Genomic DNA, 26488 nt, shown 5'->3' with positions numbered 1-26488 from the left:
CATGCATTAGCACAGAACTGCTTTGTGTAATCTAGGTGACATTTACCAAATGTGAAATCTGTTTGTTTTAAGATTCATGTTTGAAGCGTATCCAAAATTCACATTACAGTACAAGACTTGACCTACTTCTCAACAAGTATGGGTGCCCCAATAAAATAAGCATAGATAAAAACATAAACAGTCCAGCATAATCCAGTTACAAAGATATAGGCTACATGTATAATCTTTCAAATTTTATTTTTTCTAAAAAGTTGTTTTTATTCACCTTAACAATCTAGTTTTAACTGATTTACTCAGTTGTACTAAAATTAAACCGTGTTTGCTGCAATTTCATGACAGTGAGAAACGTTGACTTATTGATGCTTGATGCTCAATGCTTTATTTGAAATCAGTTTGTGAAAAAATCATAAATTCAACCATTAAACACATGAATGACCACAAAAACATAATGCATAGAGCATAGTTTGTGATGAGTACAGTGCAGTTGTAAATTAGTTTAATAGGTTGTTTAAAGAAGACAGTTTGGAAAGATATAAGAAATAAAAGCAAGCATTTCAATCCTTTAGTATGCAGAATTCATTTAGGTGGTAATATGCTCTGAATCCATGGAAGAAATGCAGAAATGTTTGTATAAACATTATGCTGATAAGCATTGTTGCAGCTGTTGTCACGTACAAAGGATGCAACGGCCACTGCAGTGTTGTCACAAACCAAAGGACCTCCTAAGTCCCCCTGTTAAGAATGTAGACACATAATTGCCACTTATCACTATTTTTGGCTTCAGTAAAGCATAACATAATCTGTAAATCATGTCATTGTTTTACCTCACAGGCTCCTCCACGGCCATACACACACATCATCTGTGGAGCTACAAATCTTTGTCCCCATTGAGCACAGATTGTGTCATCCATAATCTTCACGTTTGCCTCCCTGAGGGTTGGACTTGCAGGACCGCCATTTTCCACAGATCCCCAGCCGGCAACACTGCAAGCAGTGCCCACACTGATATTCACAGGTGTTGTTGGTATGGGGATTGTCTTGATCTTGTTGTTTAGTTCGACTTTTTTATTCAGCTGTAATCCAAAAACACATTTATCTTTAGATAGAAGTTAGATGAGGGAACTACATGTGATTATATTATAATTATGTATTGTGATGCTTGGATAGCAATACTGAGTGTAGTTTTTTACCTTCAGAATCATCAGATCGGCTATGTCAGGTGTCCGTGGATCGGTGTTGTATTCTGGATGCTTGTTATAGGAACTAACACTACGGCGTGTTTTCAATATGCTTAATTTATTTGCACCTGCCACAACTGTTAGAATCTCGTTGCTGTGGAAATAAATAAATATTTCTTTGTGAGTGTTTAGGGAGCGTTTTAATTCGGGATAGAAGTCATGGTGTTGTTCCCCTTCGAGGGAACTCGAGCTGCGTCGCCGAAGCTACGCTATGGGAACGCCCTCTGCGTGATTGCGTCTGAAGCACGTATGTCAAATCAGTCCAATGGTCAAGTGACACGTCATAGGCGGGTGACGTGGGAACCAGGAAGCTATAAAAAGAGCACCCAGCAAGCCAACTTCAGCTCTTTGTGCCTCAGCAAGCGAGTGTGTGTCATTATCATGTCTAAGTCCAAACAAAGTTTTAAGGAGTGTGCTTCCCCGTGTCCTCGTTTCATTACGAGCGAGGACTCGCATCATCTCTGTGTTATGTGCCTCGGGGCACAACACGCACGATCATCTCTTGAGAGGGGTGGTTGTGCACATTGTGATAGGATGCCGCTCCGTACGTTGCGCTCGCGGCTCGCACTCTTCGAGGAGGGTGGGGAGCCGCGTGTTCCCCACGGTTCTGGCCCCGCTGCTGCCGAGGCAGAGCGGAAGCTGCGATCGTGGGGATCACAATTAGATCTCGCGGACGAGCTTGAGACGGGTCTCCCCCTTTCTCAGCCTTCACCCGCGGGATCTAGTGCCCCGTCTCTGGATTCGGAAGCACGCGCTGCGGTTTCTTCCGCCCAGGGTGGGAGCCCAGATTTGCATTTATCGTCGTCCGAGGAAGTCGATATTATGTCTGTCGACGTGGTGGACGCTGAGGAGCCTTCTCATTCGTCCCCCGCGTTCGATGATTTGATGGAGGTTGTTACTAATGCCGTGGCTCGCTTAAAATTAGACTGGCCGGCGGAGACTCAGAGCGCGCGTCCTCAGAGTATGTTAGATGAGCGCTTTTTAAAACAGAAACCTCAACCTTCGCGGCGCAACATGCCTTTCTTTCCTGATCTCCACAGCGAGCTGTCGAGATCATGGAAAGCTCCGTATTCAGCCCGTGTTCATACCCCTCACGCCACCATGTATTCCAACATTGTGGGGATGGGTGAGCACGGATATTTAACGATGCCCCGGGTGGAGCAGACGCTTGCGAGCTATCTCTCCCCCGCTGCGGCGTCATCATTAAAATCGCCTTCGCTTCCCACGAAACCGGTTAGGTTAACCTCATCTTTAGTGGGTAAAGCTTATAAGTCTGCAGGGCAGGCTGGGGCTTCACTGCATACCTTAGCTGTCTTACAGGCGTACCAAGCAGAACTGCTTAAAGATTTAGATGCCGAGGCGGGGGGTACGTCTGATTTATTTAAAGAGCTTCGTCGAGTCACTGATGTGTCACTCAGGGCGATTAAAGAAACTGCAAAAGCCGTGGGTAGATCGATGGGAGCTCTCGTAGCCACGGAACGCCATTTATGGCTTAGTCTGTCTGAGCTTAAATCCTCAGATAGGGCTTTCCTCTTAGACGCGCCCGTTGCGCCCTCCGGTCTTTTCGGCGATGCCGTTAATACTGTCGTCGAGAGATTTACGGAGGCTCGTAAGCAGTCGGCGGCGTTCGAACGCTATCTCCCCCGCCGTGCTCTTGATTCTAGGGCTGCTGGGCGGGAGCAGCCATCGTATAGAGCATCGCAGAAGCGTAGTGTTGCCACTCGTGGTCCCCCTCAAAAGAACTGGGGTTCGGGCGGTCGTACTCAGACATCTTCTAAACAGAAAACAGACCTGAGGGCTGTTATTATGGCGAGGAAGGCGTCGGCTAAAAAGAAGTCCTGAGGGACGTAGTGTCATGTTTCCGAGGGCAGCCCCCAATCGGGGAGAGCCGGCAGTCACCTCACAACACGGTGCCCGTCTCTCCTCGATGCCCTCGGGATGCCAGTGTGTTAACCCCGCCGCGGTGTGTGTTTCGGGGCACAGCGGCTTCATATTCTTGTGTGACTCGTGCGCGGGGCACGCAACACCTCTCTCCGAGGAGGGAGGCATTAATATCACCCAGGTTGAACCCTGCCAGTTTGGTTCAGGGCACCGGGAAAAGTTTAAGCAGTACACAAAAAGCCAGTCTCGAGAGGCTGGTCCCCCTTATAGAAAATTTGGCAGCGTGGAAACTCCTGCCAAACGTGTCTCAGTGGGTTCTGCAAATAATAGAAAAGGGCTACAAAATTCAGTTTTGCAACCAGCCACCCCAATTCAACGGCGTGTTATCTACCATAGTGGGTGCTGGGCAGGCTCTAATAATGGAACAAGAAGTAGAAACTCTCTTGTGCAAGGAAGCCATAGAATGTGTTCCTCCTCACAACAGGGAGTCAGGGTTTTACAGCCGCTATTTCATAGTTCCAAAGAAAGACGGGGGGTTACGTCCGATTTTAGATCTACGTCATCCGAACCGGTCTGTTGCAAAACTAAAGTTCAAGATGTTAACTATAAAGCAGATCGTCACACAAATCAGATCCGAGGACTGGTTTGTGACGATAGATCTAAAAGACGCGTATTTTCACATATCTATCCTCCCGCAACACAGGAGATTCCTGAGGTTCGCCTTCGGGGGCGTGGCTTACCAATATCGGGTTCTCCCTTTCGGTCTATCTCTGTCACCCCGTACATTTACAAAGTGCATGGATGCAGCGCTGGCTCCATTACGACTCCGGGGCATCCGTGTCTTAAACTACATAGACGATTGGCTAATTTTAGCCCAATCAGAGAGTATGGCAGCGCAGCATCGAGATGCTGTGCTGACCCACATGAGAGAACTGGGGTTAAGGCTAAATGCAAAGAAAAGCATGCTCTCTCCAGTACAGAGGACAGCTTTTCTTGGCGTTATATGGGATTCAACGACAATGCAGGCACATCTGTCCCCTGCTCGTGTGGAATCCATTCTTTTGGCTGTAGGCAGAGTGAAGTTAGGCCAGTCACACACTGTAAAACAATTTCAGAGGTTGTTGGGGCTCATGGCAGCAGCGTCCAATGTGATACCCCTTGGGCTGCTTCACATGAGACCGCTACAGTGGTGGCTCAAAACCAAAGGGTTTTCCCCGAGGGGCAACCCGTTCCGTCTGATCAAGGTCACGCGCAGATGTCTTCGTGCCTTAGATCTTTGGAAGAGACCATGGTTTCTCTCCCAAGGACTGATGTTGGGGGCTCAGTTCCGTCGAGTTACGCTGACAACGGATGCTTCCCTCACAGGCTGGGGAGCAACTATGGGGAGCCATCTGGCTCATGGATTATGGGGGGCCAGACAGCTCAGCTGGCACATAAATTGCCTAGAGATGATGGCAGTGTTTTACGCCCTGAGATGTTTCATCCCTCACCTGCGGGGCCATCACGTGTTAGTCCGGACAGACAACACGTCGGTAGTCGCGTACATCAACCACCAGGGGGGTTTGCGTTCACGCCCTTTGTACAAATTGGCGCGCCATATCCTTCTGTGGACACAGGGGAAGTTGCTGTCCCTCAGAGCAGTGTACATTCCCGGGTGTCTGAATCAGGGAGCAGACGTCCTGTCGAGACAGGGGCTGAGGCCCGGGGAGTGGAGGCTCCACCCTCAGGTGGTGGAGTCCATCTGGGCGAGATTTTACCAGGCGGAAGTGGATCTGTTTGCGTCCAGAGAGACGACACACTGTCCGCTATGGTTTTCTCTCACACTTCCAGCACCGCTGGGACTGGATGCCATGGTTCAGCCGTGGCCGAGGCTACGGCTGTACGCTTTTCCCCCGATCGCTCTGCTCCCGGGAGTTCTGGAGAGGGTTCGTCGCAACAACGTCCGCTTGTTGTTGGTAGCCCCACTCTGGCCGAACCGGATATGGTTCTCGGACCTGGTGGCCCTCCTCGACGGCTCACCTTGGGAAATACCCGTCAGGAGGGATCTCCTCTCTCTGGCGGGTGGCTCGATTCTTCACCCCCGCCCAGAGTTATGGAAACTGTGGGTCTGGCCACTGAGGGGGCCAGACTCATAGAATCTGGTCTCTCAGCTGAGGCTGCTGAGACCATTCTTCACTCCAGAGCTCCCTCCACGAGGAAGCTTTATGCCTTTAAATGGAGAGTCTTTACTTCCTGGTGCAGCAAACACCTGCATGACCCTGTGAACTGCCCAATTGGTACAGTCTTGGAGTTTCTGCAGGAAAAGTTCACCGCAGGGTTATCTCCTTCTACACTGAAGGTGTATGTGGCGGCCATCTCGGCTTACCATGTTCCTTTGGTCGGGCAATCCCTTGGGAGAGACCCGCTGGTGGTTCGCTTCCTTCGTGGCACTCGGAGGCTGAGGCCTGTAGTCCGACCCAGGGTCCCAGCTTGGGACCTGGCCGTTGTGCTGGAAGGTCTGTCCATGGCTCCGTTTGAGCCCATTGAGACCGTTCCAGTCAAGTTTGTGGCACTTAAGACAGTACTTCTGTTGGCAGTCACTTCTCTGAGGAGAGTGGGTGACCTTCAGGCCCTGTCGGTTTCCCCTACGTGCCTTGAATTCGCACCGGGGATGGTTAAGGCTTTCTTGTACCCAAGGCCCAGCTATGTGCCTAAGGTACCGACTAATGTGCCACGACCTGTCGTACTTCAGGCCCTCTGTCCTCCCCCATTTAGGGATAGGAATCAGGAAAAGCTTAACTTGGTGTGTCCAGTGCGAGCACTGGATGCCTATGTTCACAGATCTTCTTTGTGGAGGAGGTCTGAGCAACTGTTTGTGTGCTTTGGCTCGCCCAAGAAAGGCCTGCCGGCGACCAAGCAGACACTCAGTAAGTGGATAGTTGAGACTATCTCTCTGGCCTATGAGACCACTGGACGGCCTTCACCTATCGCCGTCAGGGCTCATTCTACCCGGGGTATGGCAGCCTCTAAGGCCTTGTGGCTAGGGGCTTCAATGCAGGATGTCTGTGATGCGGCAGGCTGGTCCTCTCCGCTCACATTCGTTCGGTTTTACGAGTTAGATGTTGGTGCTACGCCTGGAGCCCAGGTGCTCATGTCTTAAGCTGTGCGCGTTTTTACACACAGACAGGCATTTGGTAGTATGGTGTTTTGGTACATCGTTCCCATAGCGTAGCTTCGGCGACGCAGCTCGAGTTCCCTCGAAGGGGAACGTCTCGGGTTACGAATGTAACCATTGTTCCCCGAGAAGGGAACGAGACGCTGCGTCTCCCTGCCATACTCCCTGCATCCCTGTCTCGCCTTGCTTCGGCACAATTTAGCTGAAGTTGGCTTGCTGGGTGCTCTTTTTATAGCTTCCTGGTTCCCACGTCACCCGCCTATGACGTGTCACTTGACCATTGGACTGATTTGACATACGTGCTTCAGACGCAATCACGCAGAGGGCGTTCCCATAGCGTAGCTTCGGCGACGCAGCGTCTCGTTCCCTTCTCGGGGAACAATGGTTACATTCGTAACCCGAGACGTTTTTTAGACATTCATTTTTTATTTTTAACCCTGTCTGTGAAATCCAGTCTCAAAATGTGATCATGAGATTAAGAACATTTTATTTTAATCTTTGTCATGGTCTTACTCCGTTTATTTGCACAATCTTCTTTACATTTATAGAAAACAGTAAATCACTCAAAATAACTACAGAAAATTTTGTATTTCATAATGCTTCTGAAATAAGTGTTGTAGAGTATTTATTTATGAAAACATTTGAATATATCTGAGATTGTTTTTGTTATGAGAGCAGCTCAGACTAAATGAAACCTTACTTATTTCTGCAATGTGCAGCAGTCAAGACAAACTGATCAGAAATGAGGAATCCTCCACAAACGTGTCTCCTATTCCTCTGAACAGAAACCATGTAAGGTCTGGAGTGAGCTGTTGCTTCATTGCCATTCACTATACGCACATTCACACTGGCTGAGAGAGAAATATCAGTCAACTTAGTCAGTATGAGAAACATCTGAATAATGCATCACCAAAGACTAATCAGATATTGAGTTTTGCAAATGGAAATGTGTTACACTTCATACACTCTTAAAATGAATGTGTTAAAATAACACATTTGTGTCTATTTTTTGGAATAACACAATATTTGTTGTTTTAACACATCTTGTGTTATCCATTTAATTTATTTGAACTCAACACGAAATGACACATAATGTGTTAAAATAACACATTATGTGTTAAATAGTTTAACACAAAACAATGTGTTAAAATTAACACATCTTTTCTTATAGTGTATAGAGATGCATTTTCTGAAGCTCATATGTTAGTCATGATTCATGTTAAAGTGAATGTTTAATGAATCTTACCAGTGAAGCTCAGGTTTGACACCAGAGATCCCAACAGGAGCAGAGTGATGATGGTGATCATGATGAAGACGAGTTCTGACTGAGGAAAGAATGTTATAAATACTGTAAGGGAGTCTGAACTCCAAATTTGTGGTGTCCAAAAGTCCAGACACAGGATCATGTGTACTGTTGTTACTCTTATAAATGAATTTATTTGTAATAACTAATAATCTTATAACACGTCTTTAAATTTAAACAAGACCAGGTTCTCGGCAGTTCAATTAAGCAGGGGACACAACACTCTTAAAAACAACACAATCTATAGTTTAGAATAAAGATCTTATTGGAACAACACATTTTGTGTTACGTTTAAAACAGCTTGTTTTATTTTAACACAAAACTAACACAAAATGACACATAATGTGTTAAAAGCATAACATTAACACATAAAAAATTTACACATCCTGTTTTAAAGTACGGAGCCCCTAAGGGGACATGGAGGAAAAAATAAATAAATTATAAATAAATTATATAATACATATATGGAATGACTATTTAGCATTCACATGTATAGTTAATTTTGACTTGACATGACATAAGCAAATGATAATGTTATAAAACAGCAGAGAATTGTATGAAAGCAATTGATGCATGTACAAAAGCATTTGCAATTTGTTCGAAGGAATGTGAAACTGCTACTATGATGTGCACAAATGACTAAATCTTGTGGAGGTTCAACTAACTGTTGTGCAAATGTAAATAATGATGTGAGAAATGCACCAAAGCGACTGAGAAAAACTGTAAACATATTTCTATACATTTTCATTAGACATTTTTTTCTAAATCTCTCCTGAATTGCCAAATTGCTCCCAGGTGAATCTTGATTTTCTCTAACAGACAGGAACGACCCCATCAAGCAAAAACTGAGATGTTGAAATGATGGCTAACTATAGACCCAATATAGTCCGGCAATGAGTAACGTCTCGGTTACGGATGTAACCCTCGTTCCCTGAAGGAGGGAACGGAGACGTCACGTCGTGACCGACGAATTGGGAACTCGCTTAGAGAGACCAATCTGCTTCGAATACTACTAAAACGCCAATGAACTTTGCATTGAGATATTTGCATAATACTGGCGCCGCCCCGCCAGGTGCGTATATAAGCAGCAGGTGCAAATAGGGAAATTAGCTTCTTTTTCGCTGAGGTGGACGATAAGAATAAAGACAGCCGTGGCTGTGTAAGCAAAGCAGTGCTCTGCTAAGGGAAACGTGGGCTGGGATTAACCCCACGGAAAAATACTCACAAAGGAACCCGGTGGGACACAATGTGGAGCCCGAGCCAACACGTAGGTCCGCGAGGATACAGCTAGTGAAGGCTGACAGCCAATGCTCCGCAACAAAGGCTGCCAAGGCAGCGGAGGAAGAACAATTCAAACCATTACGCATTTTTGTTCTGAAGGCCTTCCATACTGACACAGTTATGAAGCATCAGTTGGAGGCTGCAAGCCGACCTGCGAGTCTGCTCTCCGTGCCCTCCCTGGTGAGGAAAGAACACGACAGGATACAGGCTCGATACGAACACTGTAAAATCTAATGAACGTATTAGGTGTCGCCCAACCAGCAGCTCTGCAGATGTCTGTTAGCGAGGAACCACGAGCTAAAGCCCAAGATGAGGCAACGCTCCGTGTGGAGTGTGCTCTCAAATTAAAGGGGCAAGGAATACCCTGAAGATATAAGCCAGGGCGATAGTATCAACTATCCAAAGAGACATCCTCTGCTAGTGACAGCTTTCCCTTTCTGCTGGCCACCATAACAAACAAAGAGCTGGTCTGAGGTCCTGAGGCTTTGCGTGCGAACCACGTAGAGTCGCAGTGCGCGTACGGGGCACAACAAAGCCATGGTTGGGTCTGCGTCCTCCGGGGGCAGCGCTTGCAAGCTCACCACCTTATCTCTGAAGGGAGTGGTGGGAACTTTGGGCACGTAGCCTGGTCTGGGTCTCAGTGAGACAGCAGGACCAAACTAAAAGCACGAATCGTCAACAGAGAATGCATGTAAATCCCCTACTCTCTTCATGGAGGCCAATGCTATCAGGGTCAGAGTTTTCATTGATTAAAAACATCAGACTCGTAGACTGCAAAGGCTCAAAAGGGAGACCTGAAGGCTTCAGCACCATGGACAGGTCTCAGGAAAAGAGGGAGGGCGCGAGGGGTTTAGCCTGCGAGCGCCTCTTAAAATGTAATAATTAAATCATGCTGGCCAACTGATCTGCCGTTGATAAGTGAGTGATGAGCAGAAATAGCGGCGATATCAACTTAAATGGCGGAGGGACAGCCTACCATCTAACCTATGTTAAAGACATAAAAGCACAATGTTAATGGGCATTCTCTGGGGTCCTCGCGTTGCGAAGAGCACCGGGTGACGAAAAAGGTTTCATTAAGCGCGTAAGCCCGTCTTGTGGACGGTGCTCGAACCGCGTCGATGGTGTTAGATACCGCTTGCGATAAATCACCTAAACCTTGCGCGCGCTCAACGACCATACATGGAGATCGCACAGGTCGGGCGCGAGTGCCAATGTGCCCCCTCCTTGAGAAAGAAAGTCCTTCCTCAGGGGAATCCGCCAGGGAGGGCTGTCGCGAGGAGCATTAACTATGAAAACCAATTCTTGGTCGTCCAGTACGGACGATTAATAAAGGCTCTCCCCGTCCTGCCTGACTTTGCACAGTGTCTGCGCAATAAAGCTCACTGGAAGGAATGCGTATTTACGCACCCCCCGCGGCCAGCTGTGTGCCAACGCATCCACGCCGAGGCTGCCCTCGGTTAGTGAATAAAATAGGCGACAGTGGGTATCGTCCGGCGACGCAAACAGATCTATCTACGCACAACCGAACTTCTTCCAAATTAGCTGGACCGTCTGGAGGTGGAGTCGCCATTCGCCGAGGGCGCAGCTCGGGAAGCGCGTCTGCCGCTGTACTGAGCGAACCCGGGATGAAAATGGCACGAAGGGACCTCAGATGCTTCTGACTCCAAAGGAGGAGATGACGAGCGAGATGCGACAGGTGACGAGAGCGCAAAACCGCCTTAACGGTAAATAACGCAACAGTCGCAATGTTATTGGTGTCGGCAAATACATCCTTCCCTCGCATCTCCATAGCGGAGCGTACAAGTCCCAGATATACAGCGCACCGCTCGCGGCAGTTGGGGTGCTATGCACACCCCTGAGACTGCAAGCCCGTCATACGTGGCTGATCATCCCGTGCTGAGGGCATTGCAATATACAGAATGCCAGGAGACCCCTCAGGGGCATATCTTCTATCGGAAATGCCGGGTCTACCACGGGGAAAAATTTAAATGACACGCAGGTGCAATGTTTACACGGTGTATGTCGGTGTGCCACGCTCTCCTCGAGACTCGATCGTAAGCCAACGCTGAAGCGGTCTCATATGAAGCAGCTCGGGCGGTGTCACAGCCGCAGCATGCTGTCATATGTCCAGGAGCTTCTGAAATTGTTTCAGAGGGACCGCGTACTTCCCTTGAATTAAACCGAGGCAAGTCAGAACTGACTGGTTGCGCGCTCTTGTTAAACACGCCAATTAGTCGATCGAGTCTTATTTCCATACTGAGAAAAAGGATCCTCTGCACGGGGCAAAGTTGCTCTGTCCAAGTCGACCTGAAGACTTAAACGAGCGAGATGCCGAAGCATTAACTCTCTGTGTTCGCGCACGTCTGCCAAGAACGGGCTATTATAAGTCGACGTAGAAAAAAGCAGAATGCGAACAACGCTCTCTCTAACATTTTAATGCCGTGACTAGCACATGGAGACACGGAGAGAGAGAGACAGCTCGAATGGTGTACTTAGTATTAATATGCCCACCCCACGACGCAGAGCGAAAAAACGGTCTAAAGCGAGGGGAGATGGACACATAAAGTACACGTCTTACAGGTCTAAGGCTGCAAACCGATCTAAATATTGAAATACGAGCCTCAGCGTTATTATCCAAAAAGAACACCTTCGTAGAGCCGGTGCGTAAATCAAATCGATCGTAACCCGCCGCGTATATGGGGTACTATGAGATAAAGGCTGAAAAAACCCTATCATCATCATCATCTCGGTAAGAGGGACCGGCTCGAACATCCTTCGCCAACAGGATATCGACTTTTGCACGCAGTACATGTGCATCGGACGCTTTCACTACAGTGAAACGAAAGCCCGAATTTTGGGGTGTGCCGGATTCGTAACCGAGGCGGATCGTGCGTAAAACCCAACGAAACGGGCTGGGAACTGAAGCCAAGCACCCAGGCACCGTACGAGGAGAAATAACGACACTACCGAAGTACCCGCTGTGGGGCAGCGAAGCGAGACAGGTGGGACTGCCGGTGCGTCTGCTGTGACAGCATAAACATCTACAGTATGTGTGTGTGACACTGACCTGAGCCCGCTGAGGGTGACAGTCGTCTGGTCTCCTCTGCGGAGAGCGCAGACTCCGATAAGGGTGCTGGTGGTCCGGTCTCCTCAGCGGAGAGCTCGGACTCCTCAGGTCACCCGCTGGCGATAGAGGAGAGGTAGGGGAGCTGGTGTGTACCCGCTCACGGCTCTCTCGATCCTCCGGAGACCTAGAGAGGGAAGAGGAATGCACTCTTATGTGTGGTTAAGTGGGTACCGGCCGAACAGCCGGTGGAACATATGCAAACCAAGGATTTTCCACCCGACCCTCTATCGGGGGAAGGAGCTCCATCTCCTGAAGAGTGATCCTCTGCCAATCCGGGTCGCCCTTCACTGGCCACTTAAACTCCCGAATTTCACGGGAAGCGGCTAAGCGGGCGGGGCGAGCTGCTGACGACCGGTTCCCCTGCGCTGCCGAGATGGGGTCCGAGGAGGGGAACGGACGTGGTCGCCGCAGGACGCCGACGGCGAGAGGCAGACTGAGGAGCCGGCGTGGTGGACCAAGGGCAGCTCTCTTCCGCCGGGGCATGACCTAGGAGATCGCCTCAGTCTGCGTAGCGGAGCTGTATGACTCCCCTGGCTCGCCGAAGAGGCCGGTCCGTGAGACAGGAGCATTCAAGTTGTTCCCGTCTGCGTCCGTCATGTCAGCCAGACACAGCCCAAGGTGGCGATCTTGAACCACTGTGGTGGACATCGCACGACTGAAGGTCGCGGTCTCCCTCGTAAATCCTTGGTGAGCCTTCAGCAACGTTATTGCGTGCAGGGCCGAAGCCGCCTCTCCGGCATGCCTGATGGGCAGCGTCCGTAACCGGACGACTGTCTACAAACACGGGAGGGAAGGGTTGGGTGGTCCCTCCAGGAACACATCCCGCTCCACTGAAGGGGTCCCCGCCTTTAGCGGCTCCGTAGGTGAGGGAGGTGAGGGGTGAAAGCTGAACGGCCGGACGGCCGCAAATCACGTCAGCTCTTCGTGCCGTCGGGAAAGAAAGGCACAGGAGGAGAGGACCGAGAGGCCCGAGCAGCTCCGAAGTACCAATCCTGTGGGCGGGACGGTTCGGGCGGAGAGGGGTTAACCTTTCCAACTCTACCGTCTCCGCCGCTCGAGCGGGCACGGCCGCCATCTCCGGAACGACTCTGCCTCGGAGGAAAAATGGACACCCCTCTGATGCTGCAGAAGTGACGGGACCAGAAGGAGGTCCAATGGATTCGGCAGACATCGTAGAACACGACTCTGCAGTCTCCACCGGAGCCTCAACCGGCTGAGGATGAGAAGGCCGGTAGGTGGAGGACGCATCCTCCGTCCTACTCAGCGTAGTGACACGAAGGGCGCCCTGCGAGCGCTTGACAGCCGCACCATGGCGGCGTCAGCACTGCAAAGGCGTGGACAGCGTTCCCGTAGAAACGACAGTCGTCTCCGCAGTCCAAGAGGGTTATGCTCTCACAGAGAGAACAGAAACTCTCCACGAACGCAGCCCCGGAGTGCTCGATGCCTGAGCACGAAGACAGCGCTCGTGACCGTCACTGGAACCCTTATACTTCTCGCATCCAAGATCGCACGGGCGAAAAGCTATCCTGAAAAGGACGCTGATCTCCGCATATACGAGAGAGTGGCTGCCTTTAACAAGGCACAAAGCTCTCTCGTATCACTCTTTTAGGGAAATTCACTCAGATGCTTAGTTGATGAGCGCACAGGAAGGCAACACACACACTAAACTCAAAACAATAAACAGATGTAGAGCCGTGGAATAAGCGAAGCGTCCGCTGTGATACTGCTAGTTCAACCAACTTCAGCAATCAAATCCCAACAGAGTAAAGTAGCTTCTCAGTAGCAGATACTGCCGGCTTTCGAAGCGATAAAAAGCTAATTTCCCTATTTGCACCTGCTGCTTATATACGCACCTGGCGGGGCGGCGCCAGCATTATGCAAATATCTCAATGCCAAGTTCATTGGCGTTTTAGTAGTATTCGAAGCAGATTGGTCTCTCTAAGCGAGTTCCCAATTCGTCGGTCACGACGTGACGTCGTAGTGACCGACTGAAAGGGAACCCACTTCTACCCTAAAAAACCTTGAATGTCATTTTTGCCTAAATAACTTGAAGATGCATGATATTGTGTAAACATGTAAGCAAAGTCAACAGGTGTTCAAGGTGTTTGCTTTCATTTTTTTACATGTTCTAAAAGTATACGCATCGTCTATTCATGGGTTATGGTTAGACCGACGTCTATTAGACTTTCACTGGCAGCCCAAAGCACTGCATGTACAGTTTTTCCTAGGGAGATTGTCCTATGTTCACATTTCTACTTTAGTTTTTTATTCTTTGTGATATGCAGTGCTGTCTTTTTACGCATTAACTGTTTTTTACTGTACTGTAATTTGTTGACAGACCATGTTAACAATTTTTAGTTTGCTTTTGTTTTGTTTTAGTTTGCTATTTGTACAAATTGTTTTAAGAAATGCACTTATTGTTTTGCAAATGTCGAGGATGATTCGAGAAATGTACCAAAGCGACTGAGAAAAACTGTAAACACACAAAAAAATTCTGTCTATATACTAAAGGTGGATATTGTTATTAGGTGGAATATAGATATCCACACATTCATCCATCCACAATCCTTCATCTAACCATCCATGTATTATTCATTAATTCATATAAATAGATTTTTTTTAAAATCATAATTGTGAGATATTTCCCCTGATATTGTATTAACAGTTATCATTTTGATGAATAGTATTTACATTGTTTTCATTTCATTATTATTGTATACCTGAGGCTTAAATGTAACACTGTGTGACAACTAACACCGCTGTGTAAAAATGTTTTTTATCTCAGCTATCAGTTACACTCTTTGAAAGGATTTACACATCTTTGTGCGTTAAGCTTTTAACACATTATGTGTAATTCTTAACACATTATGTGTCATTTTGTGATGATTTTGTGTAAAAATATTACACAACAAAAATATTATTAAAAGAAACACAACATGTGTTGTTTCAACAGCACAGAGATGGGTGGATTCTGGGACAACGCATTTAGTGTTGTTTTTAACACATTCGTTCTAAGAGTGTAGAAGTTGTGTACCCAGTCTCACGGAGTTGCGTATAAATAGCACAAAGTGTGAAAATCGTGCAATACATACGCAAAATTCCACTTTGGCGTGCATATGATACGCCAGTCCTTCCCATTCACTTAAAAGGCGCATCTTTTTTTGTCGTTTTATTTATTGGTTTCTCAATGTTTTGCTATTTTTTTACCATTTTCGATGGGGTTTAGGGTTAGAACAATGTTTTGTTAAATAAAAATGACATCCTAACCCAAACCCTAACCCCAACTGCAAGCGACCATGGCTTAAATATAGGAAAAAACATGGAGAAACCTGTATATTAAATAACGTCCTTAAGCAAATCTGAAATCTAACCCTAAACCCAAGCGAAAATGGTTTAAAAAAACAGAAAAAATTGAGAAACCAATAATTAAAACGACAAAAAAAGATGCACCGTTTAAGTGAATGGGAAGGAGTGGTGTATCATATGCATGCCAAATTGGAATTTGTCATATGTATTGCACGATTTTCACACTTCGTGCTATTTATACGCATCTATATGAGATTGGGTAGAAGTTGCTGATGTTTCAAAATGGTGTTATGTTTTTGGTAACAAGATTAATGTAATATAAGGTTGGATTTGATGATTTACACACCCAACTCAGAAATAGAAAAAAAACATAAGAGGAAGAAATTTACTTCCATGGCTCCAAAACACTCTTTCTTCAATATCTTAACCAAAACACACCAAAACTTTTCACAAATTCACAGGAGATCACCTTCTGACAGTAAGAGAAAAACAAAAGCACAGATTGCTCGGCCCTGTATGAATATGTAAAGTAATCATGTTACAATTAACCCTGCGTTAGTTTGTGGCCCACTCACCCCTACAATTACATACAGTATCTTACCCAATCCAGGCAGCCTGTGTCCAAAATGCAATGCCAGGTGTTCCTTCCTCTCTACGGCTACGGTCTACAGGACCAACTCTTCCTTCACTCACTGCTGCTCTTCAAGAAAGATGACCAATATATGAGTACAACTACTTTTGTGGCTTTATTAGTCTTTTTTTAAAGTGAGTATTAGGGTTGCATTGCACCTTGTCCTGCTATAGGTGACGGTGTTATTTTCATTTGCATCAATGTCATTTCCTGTACGTTGCACCCTTACCCAGTTAGCAATGCACATTTTCATAGGCCGACTGTTTGGTACATTTTATATGATTGAGTTATTATTCTCCTAACTCTTACTATGTCGCATTACTTTCGCACTGCTTATTCATAAATGTACTCTAGATGAGAGTTTACATACAAAGCAATACAAATCTTTTTACCCAGAGCACAAAATATGCAGTTCACCAAAAGCATCATGTGATACGTGTTATCACACAGGATATGTCAGCTTATAGTTTATCATCTATCAAGAACTTTGTGAAAATATAACCTTGCAATCTTGAAAATTATTAACTATAAGAAAATCAATGAGTGAAATCACTGACGCGCCGCCGACGGATCCACAATTCAGTTCGCCAACGCTTGACATAACCCATTAAAAGTGAATGGGAAGCGTCAACGCTTACGCCCCGTGTGAATGCCCCCTCCATCATGTGAACTGTGCAAAGCGCGAGCTGCTGAAGTGACGTCACGATTGTGTTGCATTGTGGTATATGTAGCTGCCTGAAGTGTACATTTGAAGTAGACTCATCCCTCTGCCCAAATCAAGGGAGGGAGGGTCTGTCCATATAAACTTCCCTCATTCACTTGACGAAGTGGAACGCACTTCAAAATGGCGACAGGGATTCTCCGAGGGGAAGTGTTTAGGGAAGTTCGCGAGTGCGTGTCTAAAGTGGAACGCACCCCTGGACTATATAAGCTCACTCAGAACTCATTTATAGTGATGGGAGAAACTAAGCTTTTCGAAGCAATTCGAAGCTTTTCGAAGATCAATTGAACCAATTTCTTCGCAAATTGATTCAGTTTTTCGAAACATTCGAAACACCATACACACTGGCGACACCTGCTGGTAAAAATAGTGTTAAAGCAGCAAGATTTGTCCAAATATTTTACACTTTTTACAAAATAATAGCAAGATTATTCTAAAAATATGTTTTTAAGAAAAATTATTTAATTTAATTAAAGGTGTAGCGGAGGATTTTCTCAAATTTTAGAAAAGAACCGCCTTCTCCACTTTTTTAAAAAATGCAATTGGGCAACACTCCTGATTGACAACTAGGAGGACCAATAGTCTTAATGATCCACCTGAAAAAAGAAAATCCTCTGCAATACCTTTAAGGCATAATTAAAAGTGTATTCTGTTTTTTTAGTTTTATTTATGGCAAACAAATCATTAATACATACTCCCTTTGCATATTTTTGTCATTAAATCTCTCTATAAAGAAAAAGTAGACAAAATAGTATTGTATTTAGTCAGAAGGATGAATGTTTTATGAACTTTTAAAGAGGCCCTTCCACATAAAACCGTTTTTACCTGTATTTTTTTTATATGTGTTAGGTCCATATGTGTTTGTGTTGTGTTGTGTCGTGAATGTGAAAATTAACTTCCACCTCCTCTGTCAGCTCTAGCCACTGAAAAGAAATAAGCGGAGAAATCAGGTCAGTTAGAAAAACTTATCAGTGTGACGTGGAACTGATCGAGGTCATTACTATTCATGAGCTCTTCAACTTGAGACCGCGCCCACATATTACGTGTAGTTGAGTTAGTTTTCATAACAAGTTACAGCAAGGATGGCTAAACGTCAACCGTACCGTATTCGGGCCATTGTTTTTGTTGAGAGACATCATTCCTATTAAACGAGGGAATCATAACAGTTGCTACATGTTTGGATGTTCAGAAGAACGCTGGATTTGAAGAGAGACTGCGATTAAAAAGCAATGCTCCTCCATCAATATTGGATCCGGACAGAATGGCGCAGCTTATGTGAGTAAAACGCTTTAGTACTATGTGTCACTGTGGCGGCTGGTGTTTTCTCTTCCGAGGGACGCGAATTCATGCCGTACACACGTTAAAAGGGTTTATGATAAAAGACACGCGTGTGTGTGAGTTAAACACTTTAGTACTATGTGTCATTGTGGCAGTCGGTGTTTTCTCTTCCGAGGGACGCAAATTCATGCTGCACACGCTTTGAAAGGGTTTATGATAAAAGACACGCGTGTTTGTGTGAGTTAAACACTTTAGTACTATGTGTCACTGTGGCGGCCGGTGTTTTCTCTTCCGAGGGACGCGAATTCATGCTGCACACACGCTGAAAGGGTTTATGATAAAAAACACGCGTGTTTGTGTGAGTAAAACACTTTAGTACTATGTGTCCCTATCAGTTGCGGCCGGGATTTCTCTTCAGAGGGACGCGATTCACGCGAATTCATGATGCACACGCATCAAATGTGATAAAAGACACGTGTGTGTGTGTGTGTTTGTGCGTTCGTAACACGCGCATCGAAGGGTTTATGTAAAAGACGTGTGTGTGTGTGTGTGTGTGTGTATGTTTGTGCGTGCATGCGCTACTACACGCGCATCGAAAGGGTTTACGATAAAAGACACGTGTGTGTGTTTGTTTGTGTGTGTGTTTTTGTGCGTGGGTTTACGATAAAAGACACGCGTGTGTGTGTCAAAAGGGTTTATGATAAAATATGCGTGTGTAAGAAAGACACTGTGTCTTAAGACACTCACTTAACATTAAACTGATTACACATGGTATTAAATTGAAAGTTAGTTTGAACGAAAAACTGTTATCCAATCATAGCAGTGGGCGTTTACTTCCAAGTCGTCAATGCAGCCCGCCCATTAAAACGGATCATTTCTCTAACCAGCCTCAACATCAGGGTACAAAATGGCCTATTACTTATTGCTTCTGATGTTTTTGGATGTAAAAACCATGCAAACGTCATGAGTAGACCTCAGACAACAGTATAAAGCAATAAAAACGACAGAGGAAGGGCACCTTTAAATCGTAATGCAACGTGGCATTATCTTTTTAGTAAAAAAGTTATTGGGCTGTTTACACTGCCACATACAAAAAAGGGTGAGCCTGCACACAGTGACAGGAAATATAAATGAACACAAAAAAATAACACTTTTTAAATAGCCCACTAAAGTGTTTATTACAAATAAATTAGGCTATCCTACTAAATACTTAAAATGAATAAATGTAAATTTACAAAATGTTCCTTTACATGTACAATCCTCCAGGGGGGGTGAACTTTTTCACACAACGCAGTGAAGCAGCCCCTGCATGAGTGATTCATTGATTCTCGAGCCGTCGATATAAACCAATTCAGCACCATCGCCACGGACAGCACCTGCTAACGTTGCACGTAAGAATGTAGACACAATGACATATATGCAACGCTTGAAACATTTATGTTGCTTCAGGGGTGGTATCCATTTTAGTGAACATGAAACAAATCTACGTAACCGAATCTTTTTTTAAAGACTCATTTCTATATTGGATCGGAATTAAAATTAACTGGAAATTGTCTTTCAACGTTGCATGGAATTGTAGTGGAGTAAAAATTAATGTATTTGTCTTTCAATTGTAGTGAAGTTAAAGTAAGTTTCCAGTAAAAAAAACTTTTTTAGAAAATGAAATGCTCCAATGCAATTTTACCTAATACACTTAATTGTACCACTTGTTTGTAAACTGTTACAAGGAAACACACCGATTCATTGATGCTTGAGATGCAATGGTCTATTAGAAAATGCAATTGCGAAACAATTAAGAACAATTAACCATTAAACACTCTCAACATCCTCTCGCATTGTGGGATATTTGTCATGATTTCGGTTTCTTTAGGTGTGTTCGACTTCATGCGGCGCTGCGCAGACCGATCGGCGGCTGACTTGAAGCAGTGCATTCCGGTTAGTATTTTTGTCCGACTTCAGCTGGCGCTGCAGGCACGTGACTGTGTCATACGTTTTTTAAGTACCGCGAGAGCGTTTCGAGAGTAGCCGGCTAGCTCAGCCGGTGCAGCTTCTCCAGAGCGGCTGCCCGGAGTTGTGATGACGTAACAGCTTTACGTGATTGGTCGCCTCATTGATGACAACGATCACGTGCGTTTCAAGTTTAATCCAACCTTTAGTTCCACTTATAAACATTATAAATTCATGTTTTAAAACAGGAAAAAACACTTTAATATGCCTAAATATGTTATATTGTGTCGTGTAATAAAATAAAAATGAAAATAACAAACTCTATTGGTATTTTAATAATATAGGCTTGTTTCCCGTTATTTTCGGGTATACAGTATAAGCAGCAATTAAAATATTCGATATAAAATGTTTCTGGTTGCAACTTCTTATTAAAAGGTTTGTTTTTATGAAATTCAGCTTTTAATTCACTTCATTTGCGATTAAAAACAAGGAAACACGGCGCACACGTCACTACGGCAAGCAGCAGGTGTCCGGCTTGACGGCTCCGTCTTCAGTTCCTCCCTCGACTGCAAGGGGCAAACCTCGCCGATCGGTCTGCGCAGCGCCGGATGATCTCGAACACACCTTTTGGCTGCTTTTTCTTTGTTTCACTTGTGTTGTGTTTTTGTTTTGACAGCTCCACACGTGCGTGCCTTTCACCTGGTGATCTCATTATCTCTGACTCTTCTCACCGGCGTCCCACACCTGATCCTTATTATTGCCCAATCCGGTTTGATTTAAATTCCCCTCGTTTCCTTTGTTCTTTGCAAGTTCGTCTTAGTGTGTTCGTGCCCGCTAGCTCTGTCTAGTTCTTGTCTTGTCAAGCTTTAATATTTTGGATTATTCACCGTGATCTCTGCTGCCCTTGCCCCTTTAGATTCCCCGCCGCGCTGTCAGTCTCTCCCGATTGGTGTGGCAACCGTCAAGCCTTTGTTTACTCTCTGTCAGTGGACTCTCCATGCGCATTTCAACACCTTGCGCTGTCCAGCCGCAGTGCGCTCTCTAGCGCGTAATTCTGCTTAAGACTCGGACTGCCGCAGTGCGCTGTCCAGCACGGATTCTGCTGAAGACTCTGACCGCTTCTCTCTCTCTCTGTGCCCCGCCAGGATTCTCTTTCCGTGCCCGCCAGGAACTCGTCTGTGTTGACGAACTATTGTGGATAGTTCGTGTCTTACAGCCCGGCTGAGTTTCCCACATCTGAGCCCTGCGAGAGGATATCGCTGTGTTTCACCTCTCCAGTGTTTCCAGTCCCCCACACCTTTTCACATGGACACAGAGTGTTATTTCTCTTATGATTTATGTTTGGTGGAGGATGAATTTCATTTTATGTTTTATTGCCCAATGTATAATAATTTAAGAATTGAGTTGTATACTATGCAACAGAAAAACCCGGATTTGTTTTGGATGCCTGAAGGTGAAATTATGTTTTGGTTATTTGAAAATGAAATTTTTTGTGTGGCAACCTTTGTTGAGAAGGCATGGACATTGAGACAAAAAACTTTGTATCCTGGGATAATATGATTTAGTTGTGTGTATGTCAGGATGTTGTGGTGTTTTATATTGTTTGTTTTTTCTTGTTTGATGGTCATCTTTCCTAATAACTGGATAGTGTCATATAAGCCCATGTGGGCTGGGCACCTATGAGTGCATGACACTTAAATAAAATACAATCAATCATATACATTTTGCATTTCATCTGAAGTCATTGAGTGTTTTCTTCTTATACATTTTTTCACATATCATCTGAAGACATTGAGTGTTTGTCTCATATACATACCTGATTAAAAACCCTCTGCTCTGGGATTCCCGTGTTGTGTAGTTCCTAACAGGACGAACTTGCCAGTATGGATCCCGCGGAGGTTGAGGACTTATCTGCCCGTATGTCGGACCTTTCCTCTCGTTTGGACCAGCTCAGTGTTGATGCCACCCAACCCAGTCAGTCGTCGCAGACGGAGCCTCATGTTACAGCCCCACCTCCATATGATGGTAATCCCACCTCTTGCCGGGCATTTCTGTCACAATGTTCTTTGGTTTTTGCCCTCCAGCCCCGCCGCTATTCCTCTGAGCGCACCCGGGTGGCGTTTGTGATTACCCTTCTGGTTGGCAAGGCGCGCGAGTGGGCTACGGCCGTGTGGGATGCTCGCGATCCTTGCTGTCGGTCGTTTGGTGAGTTTCGCGAGGAGATGGAGAAGCTCTTTGACCGTTCAGTGCGCGGGGACGCCGCTGCGGTTCGGCTGGCTCTTCTGGTTCAGGGAGGTCTTACAGTCACCGAGTACGCCATTGAGTTTAAGACCTTAGCGGCTGCCTGCCACTGGAATGAAGCGGCTCTTCGAGCGCAGTTTGCGAAGGGGTTGTCTGATAATCTCCATTATGAAATCGCTGTTCACGATCTTCCCCCCACGCTGGATGCCATTATTGATCTGGCTCTCCGGATCGAAGCCCCGGAGAATGCTCCGCAACCAGCGACGATCTCTTCGCCAGCGAACTTCTACAGACGAGACCACCGCTTCCCCCTCTTCTTCTTCACACCCTGTCAGGTCGGAGCCCATGCAGCTGGGGCGCATGCGCCTGTCACAGAGAGAGAGAGATAGACGCCTACAGAATTCTCTGTGTTTGTATTGCGGGAAGCCCGGACATCTTGCGAAGACTTGCCCTTTAAAAGGCCGCCGCCCTTCAGTGAGCCCAGGAGTCCTGGTGGGCGCCACTACTTCTAAACTCTCTCCTGTCTCCAGTACCCAACTCCCCGTCAGGTTGTCCTTCGCTGGGCGTGATCATCCGTCCACTGCCCTTCTCGACTCTGGATCGGAGGGCAACTTTATTGATGAAGCTCTGGTTCGCGCCTGGGGTGTTCCGGTTGTCCCTCTCCAATCCCCTTTGGATGTCTGGTCCCTTAAGGGGCAGCAGATGGCACGAATTACACATTGCACCTCTCCCGTGAGTCTTTCTGTGTCTGGTAATCATCGTGAAGAGATTGTGTTGCACCTCCTTCATGCCTCTCTCTCTCCTATTATTTTGGGGCATGCATGGTTGGCGCAGCACAATCCTCACGTTGATTGGCAACGTAATTTTATTTTGTCTTGGTCTCAATCTTGTCATGTCTCTTGTCTTGGTTCTGCCTTTCTGGTTCTGTTCTCTCTCATCCTCAGGTTCCGGCGGTCGATTTGACCGGGGTCCCGGCGGAGTATGCGGATATCGCTCAGGTGTTTAGTAAAGCCCGGGCCACCTCCCTTCCTCCCCACCGGCCATACGATTGTGCTATTGATCTCCTCCCCGGCACTTCTCCGCCTAAGGGTAGACTTTATTCTTTATCGGGTCCTGAGAGAGAGGCTATGGACCAGTATATTAATGATGCCCTGCGTGCCGGTCTCATCCGTCCCTCCACCTCGCCCGCAGGGGTGGGGTTTTTCTTTGTTGAAAAGAAAGACGGCTCCCTGCGCCCTTGTATTGACTATAGGGGTTTGAATGACATTACTGTTAAGAATAGGTACCCCCTTCCTTTAATGTCTACTGCTTTCGAGCTTCTGCAGGGTGCACAGGTCTTTACTAAGCTAGATTTACGCAATGCCTATCATCTTGTGCGAATAAGAGAGGGAGATGAGTGGAAGACAGCATTTAACACCCCTACTGGACACTTTGAGTACTGCGTTTTTCCGTTCGGGCTTTGTAACGCTCCCTCTGTCTTCCAAACTCTGGTCAATGATGTGCTGAGAGACATGATTAACAAGTTTGTCTTGTTTCCGCAGGTGAGATACGTCCCGACCCAGCCAAGATTAAAGCGGTTGCCGAATGGCCAGTCCCCGGGTCCCGCAAGGATTTATTAAGGTTTCTTGGTGTCAATTTTTACAGGCGATTTATCAGGAGTTACGGTCAGGTTGCTCAGCCTCTTACTGCTCTCACCTCCACCAAGGAGAGGTTTGTCTGGAATTCTAGTGCTCAGGAGGCCTTTGATAATTTAAAGTCCCGGTTTATCTCTGCTCCTGTTCTCTCTTTTCCAGATCCTGCTGCTCAGTTTATTGTGGAGGTGGATGCTTCGGAATATCGGGGTAGGCGCCGTTTTGTCTCAGCGGTCTGCTAAGGATGGCAAGGTGCATCCCTGCGCCTTTTTCTCCCATCGGTTAAACCCAGCAGAGCGAAATTATGACATAGGTAATCGGGAGCTGCTGGCGGTCAGACTGGCTTTGGGTGAGTGGCGTCACTGGTTAGAGGGGACCTCGGAGCCCTTCCTGGTCTGGACGGATCATAAAAATCTTGAATACATCCGTTCAGCTAGGAGGTTATCTTCTCGTCAGGCTCGTTGGGCACTCTTCTTTGACAGATTTAACTTCACCCTCTCGTACTGGCCCGGTTCTAAGAATACGAAACCCGATGCCCTCTCTCGTTTGTTCGAAAGCCCCGATTCCGCTGGGGACGAAACCATCCTCCCGGAGGGGCGGGTGGTGGGTGCCCTGCGCTGGGGAATAGAACAAAGGTTGAAACAGGACGGCCGGGAGGGGGAAGTGCCAGATGGGTGCCCAGCGGGTCGATTGTGGGTTCCGGATTCTCTTCGCTCCGAGGTCATCCGATGGGGTCACGAGTCCAAGTTTGTCTGCCATCCGGGGGTTCGGAGAACGCTGGCTACCGTAAGTCAGTGTTTCTGGTGGCCCTCTATGGGTCCCGATGTCAGACAGCTTGTTTCCTCGTTAATTATCCCATTATTGTTTGAATCATGTCACCTGTTCCCCTCTTGATTTGTTCCCCTATTTTATGCCCTTGTGTTTGCTGTCCTGTGCTCGTTCGTTTTGTACCAGTCCTGTTTATAGTTTCTGCTACTGCCTAGTCTTAGTCAAGTGTATTTTTGTCAAGTTTATTGTTAGGTGTAGTCTGTTTAGTGTTAAGTCTAGGTTGAGTAGTGTTTTGTTTGCTAAGGCTGCGTTAAGCAGAAAAGCTGTGACGTGTGAACGGAATCGCACTGGACAACCAGTTGTCTGTCACGTCAACCAGTGCTTTGTCTGCATGATATGACTGCAAACTACGCAGCAGGATTGCTCCATAAGGTTAATGAGATATACATAACCTTCATAGACGCCACAGAGCATATTACATTAAATCGCGTGCATCCCAGTTAGTGAGAGCAAAATAATAAAACCTTAAAAGTGGACGATATAATGTTCGGTGTAAAATTAAAGGGATAATTCACCCAAAAATAAAACTTAGCTATTTACTCACCTTTTTCTTCAGTACAGCAAATAAGAAGATATTTTGCAGAAAACCCATCTTCATATTAATGGAAGTCAACCGCCACTTTGAGAGCTCAAAAAGCAGATATATCCAATATAAAAGTAATCCCCATGACTCTTGGTGACATATTGGCTGCTTGTGAAGCAGATCGATCGGTTTTTGCAGGATATTAAACATTATTTACAACATTATTAGCATTAATGCACATCCTTGGAAACATATAAAGTGCGCATTACGTTCCCGCTCTAGGTGGCGCTAAGAGGCTGGTTTTGCCTGCGGTTAGTAAACCATATAGAGCCCTGCACGGGCTCAAAACTCAAGCCCTACCCGACCCCAGCACGACAATGCCTGCAATTTTTTCAGCCCTAACCCGACCTGACCCGAGACCAATATCAATTACTTTTAAGCCCTCTCTGACGCACGCGCTCTTTGATGCGCGCTCTCTCTCTTGGACGAGCGTTCTTAAACATAATAAGAGGTGAAGTATAGCTTTAGCCTACAGAAATGCTTATTGCTTTAATGTAGGGAGTTATAATAGCTCACTGTTCACAGTTCATATTTATGATCTTATAGTCCATTTGAAAATTTTTGTACGAACTGACTGTATTCTTCAGAAAGCACTAAATAACTTCCCTTCCCTTACTCGCCGTTCAGTGTGCAATTAATAAATAAAAATTAGTATGACGTTAATTTTTAAAAGTGTGCGAGGTCCGTGCACGTCCTCCGCTAGCAACACAGAAATGGCAAGAAAGCGCAATCGGCTAAACGAGCATTAAATATTAATATGACGTTGATTTTTTGTTTTTATTAATTTATAGTCACAAAACTTATCAACAAAACATCGATTAAAATTAAGAGACAAATTATATGAAACGAAATTTATTTTAAAGTAGCAAGAAAAACTTAAATTAAACTCGGAAATAATGTCTGACCCATTACAATTCTACCTTCAAATTGACCTTTACAACGCCCCATATGGCGTTTAAAATTACGGTCTATCTTTCGTATTAAGCTAACTAAATTTTAACAAAACATAAACAACATTACAACAATATTCAAACCCAACAATACTCAAACATAAATATAAAACAGACATTAGGTTGCAAACCTCCATTTACCTGAATAAAAATAATTTTTACTTTGAAAATGATGCGCTGTCACATTAACATGAGCTGTTCGTTTACATAAGACTCCATCTACGTTCATTTACACTGCAGCGCAACGTCTGAGTTCTCAAACTAAAATAGGGTCTGCAGCTTTTCCGAACGAATCCGTTTATGAGGGATGAAAGCGGTGGTGTGTAAATGAAAGGCGTAAACGTAGCAAAAGGAACGTTTTAAATGACAAACGCATTAATGTAAACAT

The 26488-nt window shown here is 45.9% G+C and overlaps 1 protein-coding gene across 1 annotated transcript; it reads right to left on the bottom strand.

Annotated features, from left to right (window-relative positions):
• Positions 1-353: 353 nt before the first annotated feature.
• LOC135728289 (complement factor D-like) lies at positions 354-16049 on the bottom strand. The gene is made up of 6 exons (XM_065246473.1): positions 15892-16049; positions 7520-7598; positions 6974-7124; positions 1191-1332; positions 825-1073; positions 354-732 (listed from the first exon to the last, which is right to left on the bottom strand). Exons 2-6 carry the CDS (start codon positions 7578-7580, stop codon positions 577-579), a joined length of 759 nt encoding a protein of 252 aa, XP_065102545.1. The 5' UTR covers positions 7581-7598; positions 15892-16049; the 3' UTR covers positions 354-576.
• Positions 16050-26488: the final 10439 nt, after the last annotated feature.

The sequence above is a fragment of the Paramisgurnus dabryanus genome, chromosome 24 (genome assembly GCF_030506205.2).
Source record: "Paramisgurnus dabryanus chromosome 24, PD_genome_1.1, whole genome shotgun sequence".
Lineage (NCBI taxonomy): Eukaryota > Metazoa > Chordata > Actinopteri > Cypriniformes > Cobitidae > Paramisgurnus > Paramisgurnus dabryanus.
This window is presented reverse-complemented; position numbering and strand designations above follow the sequence as displayed.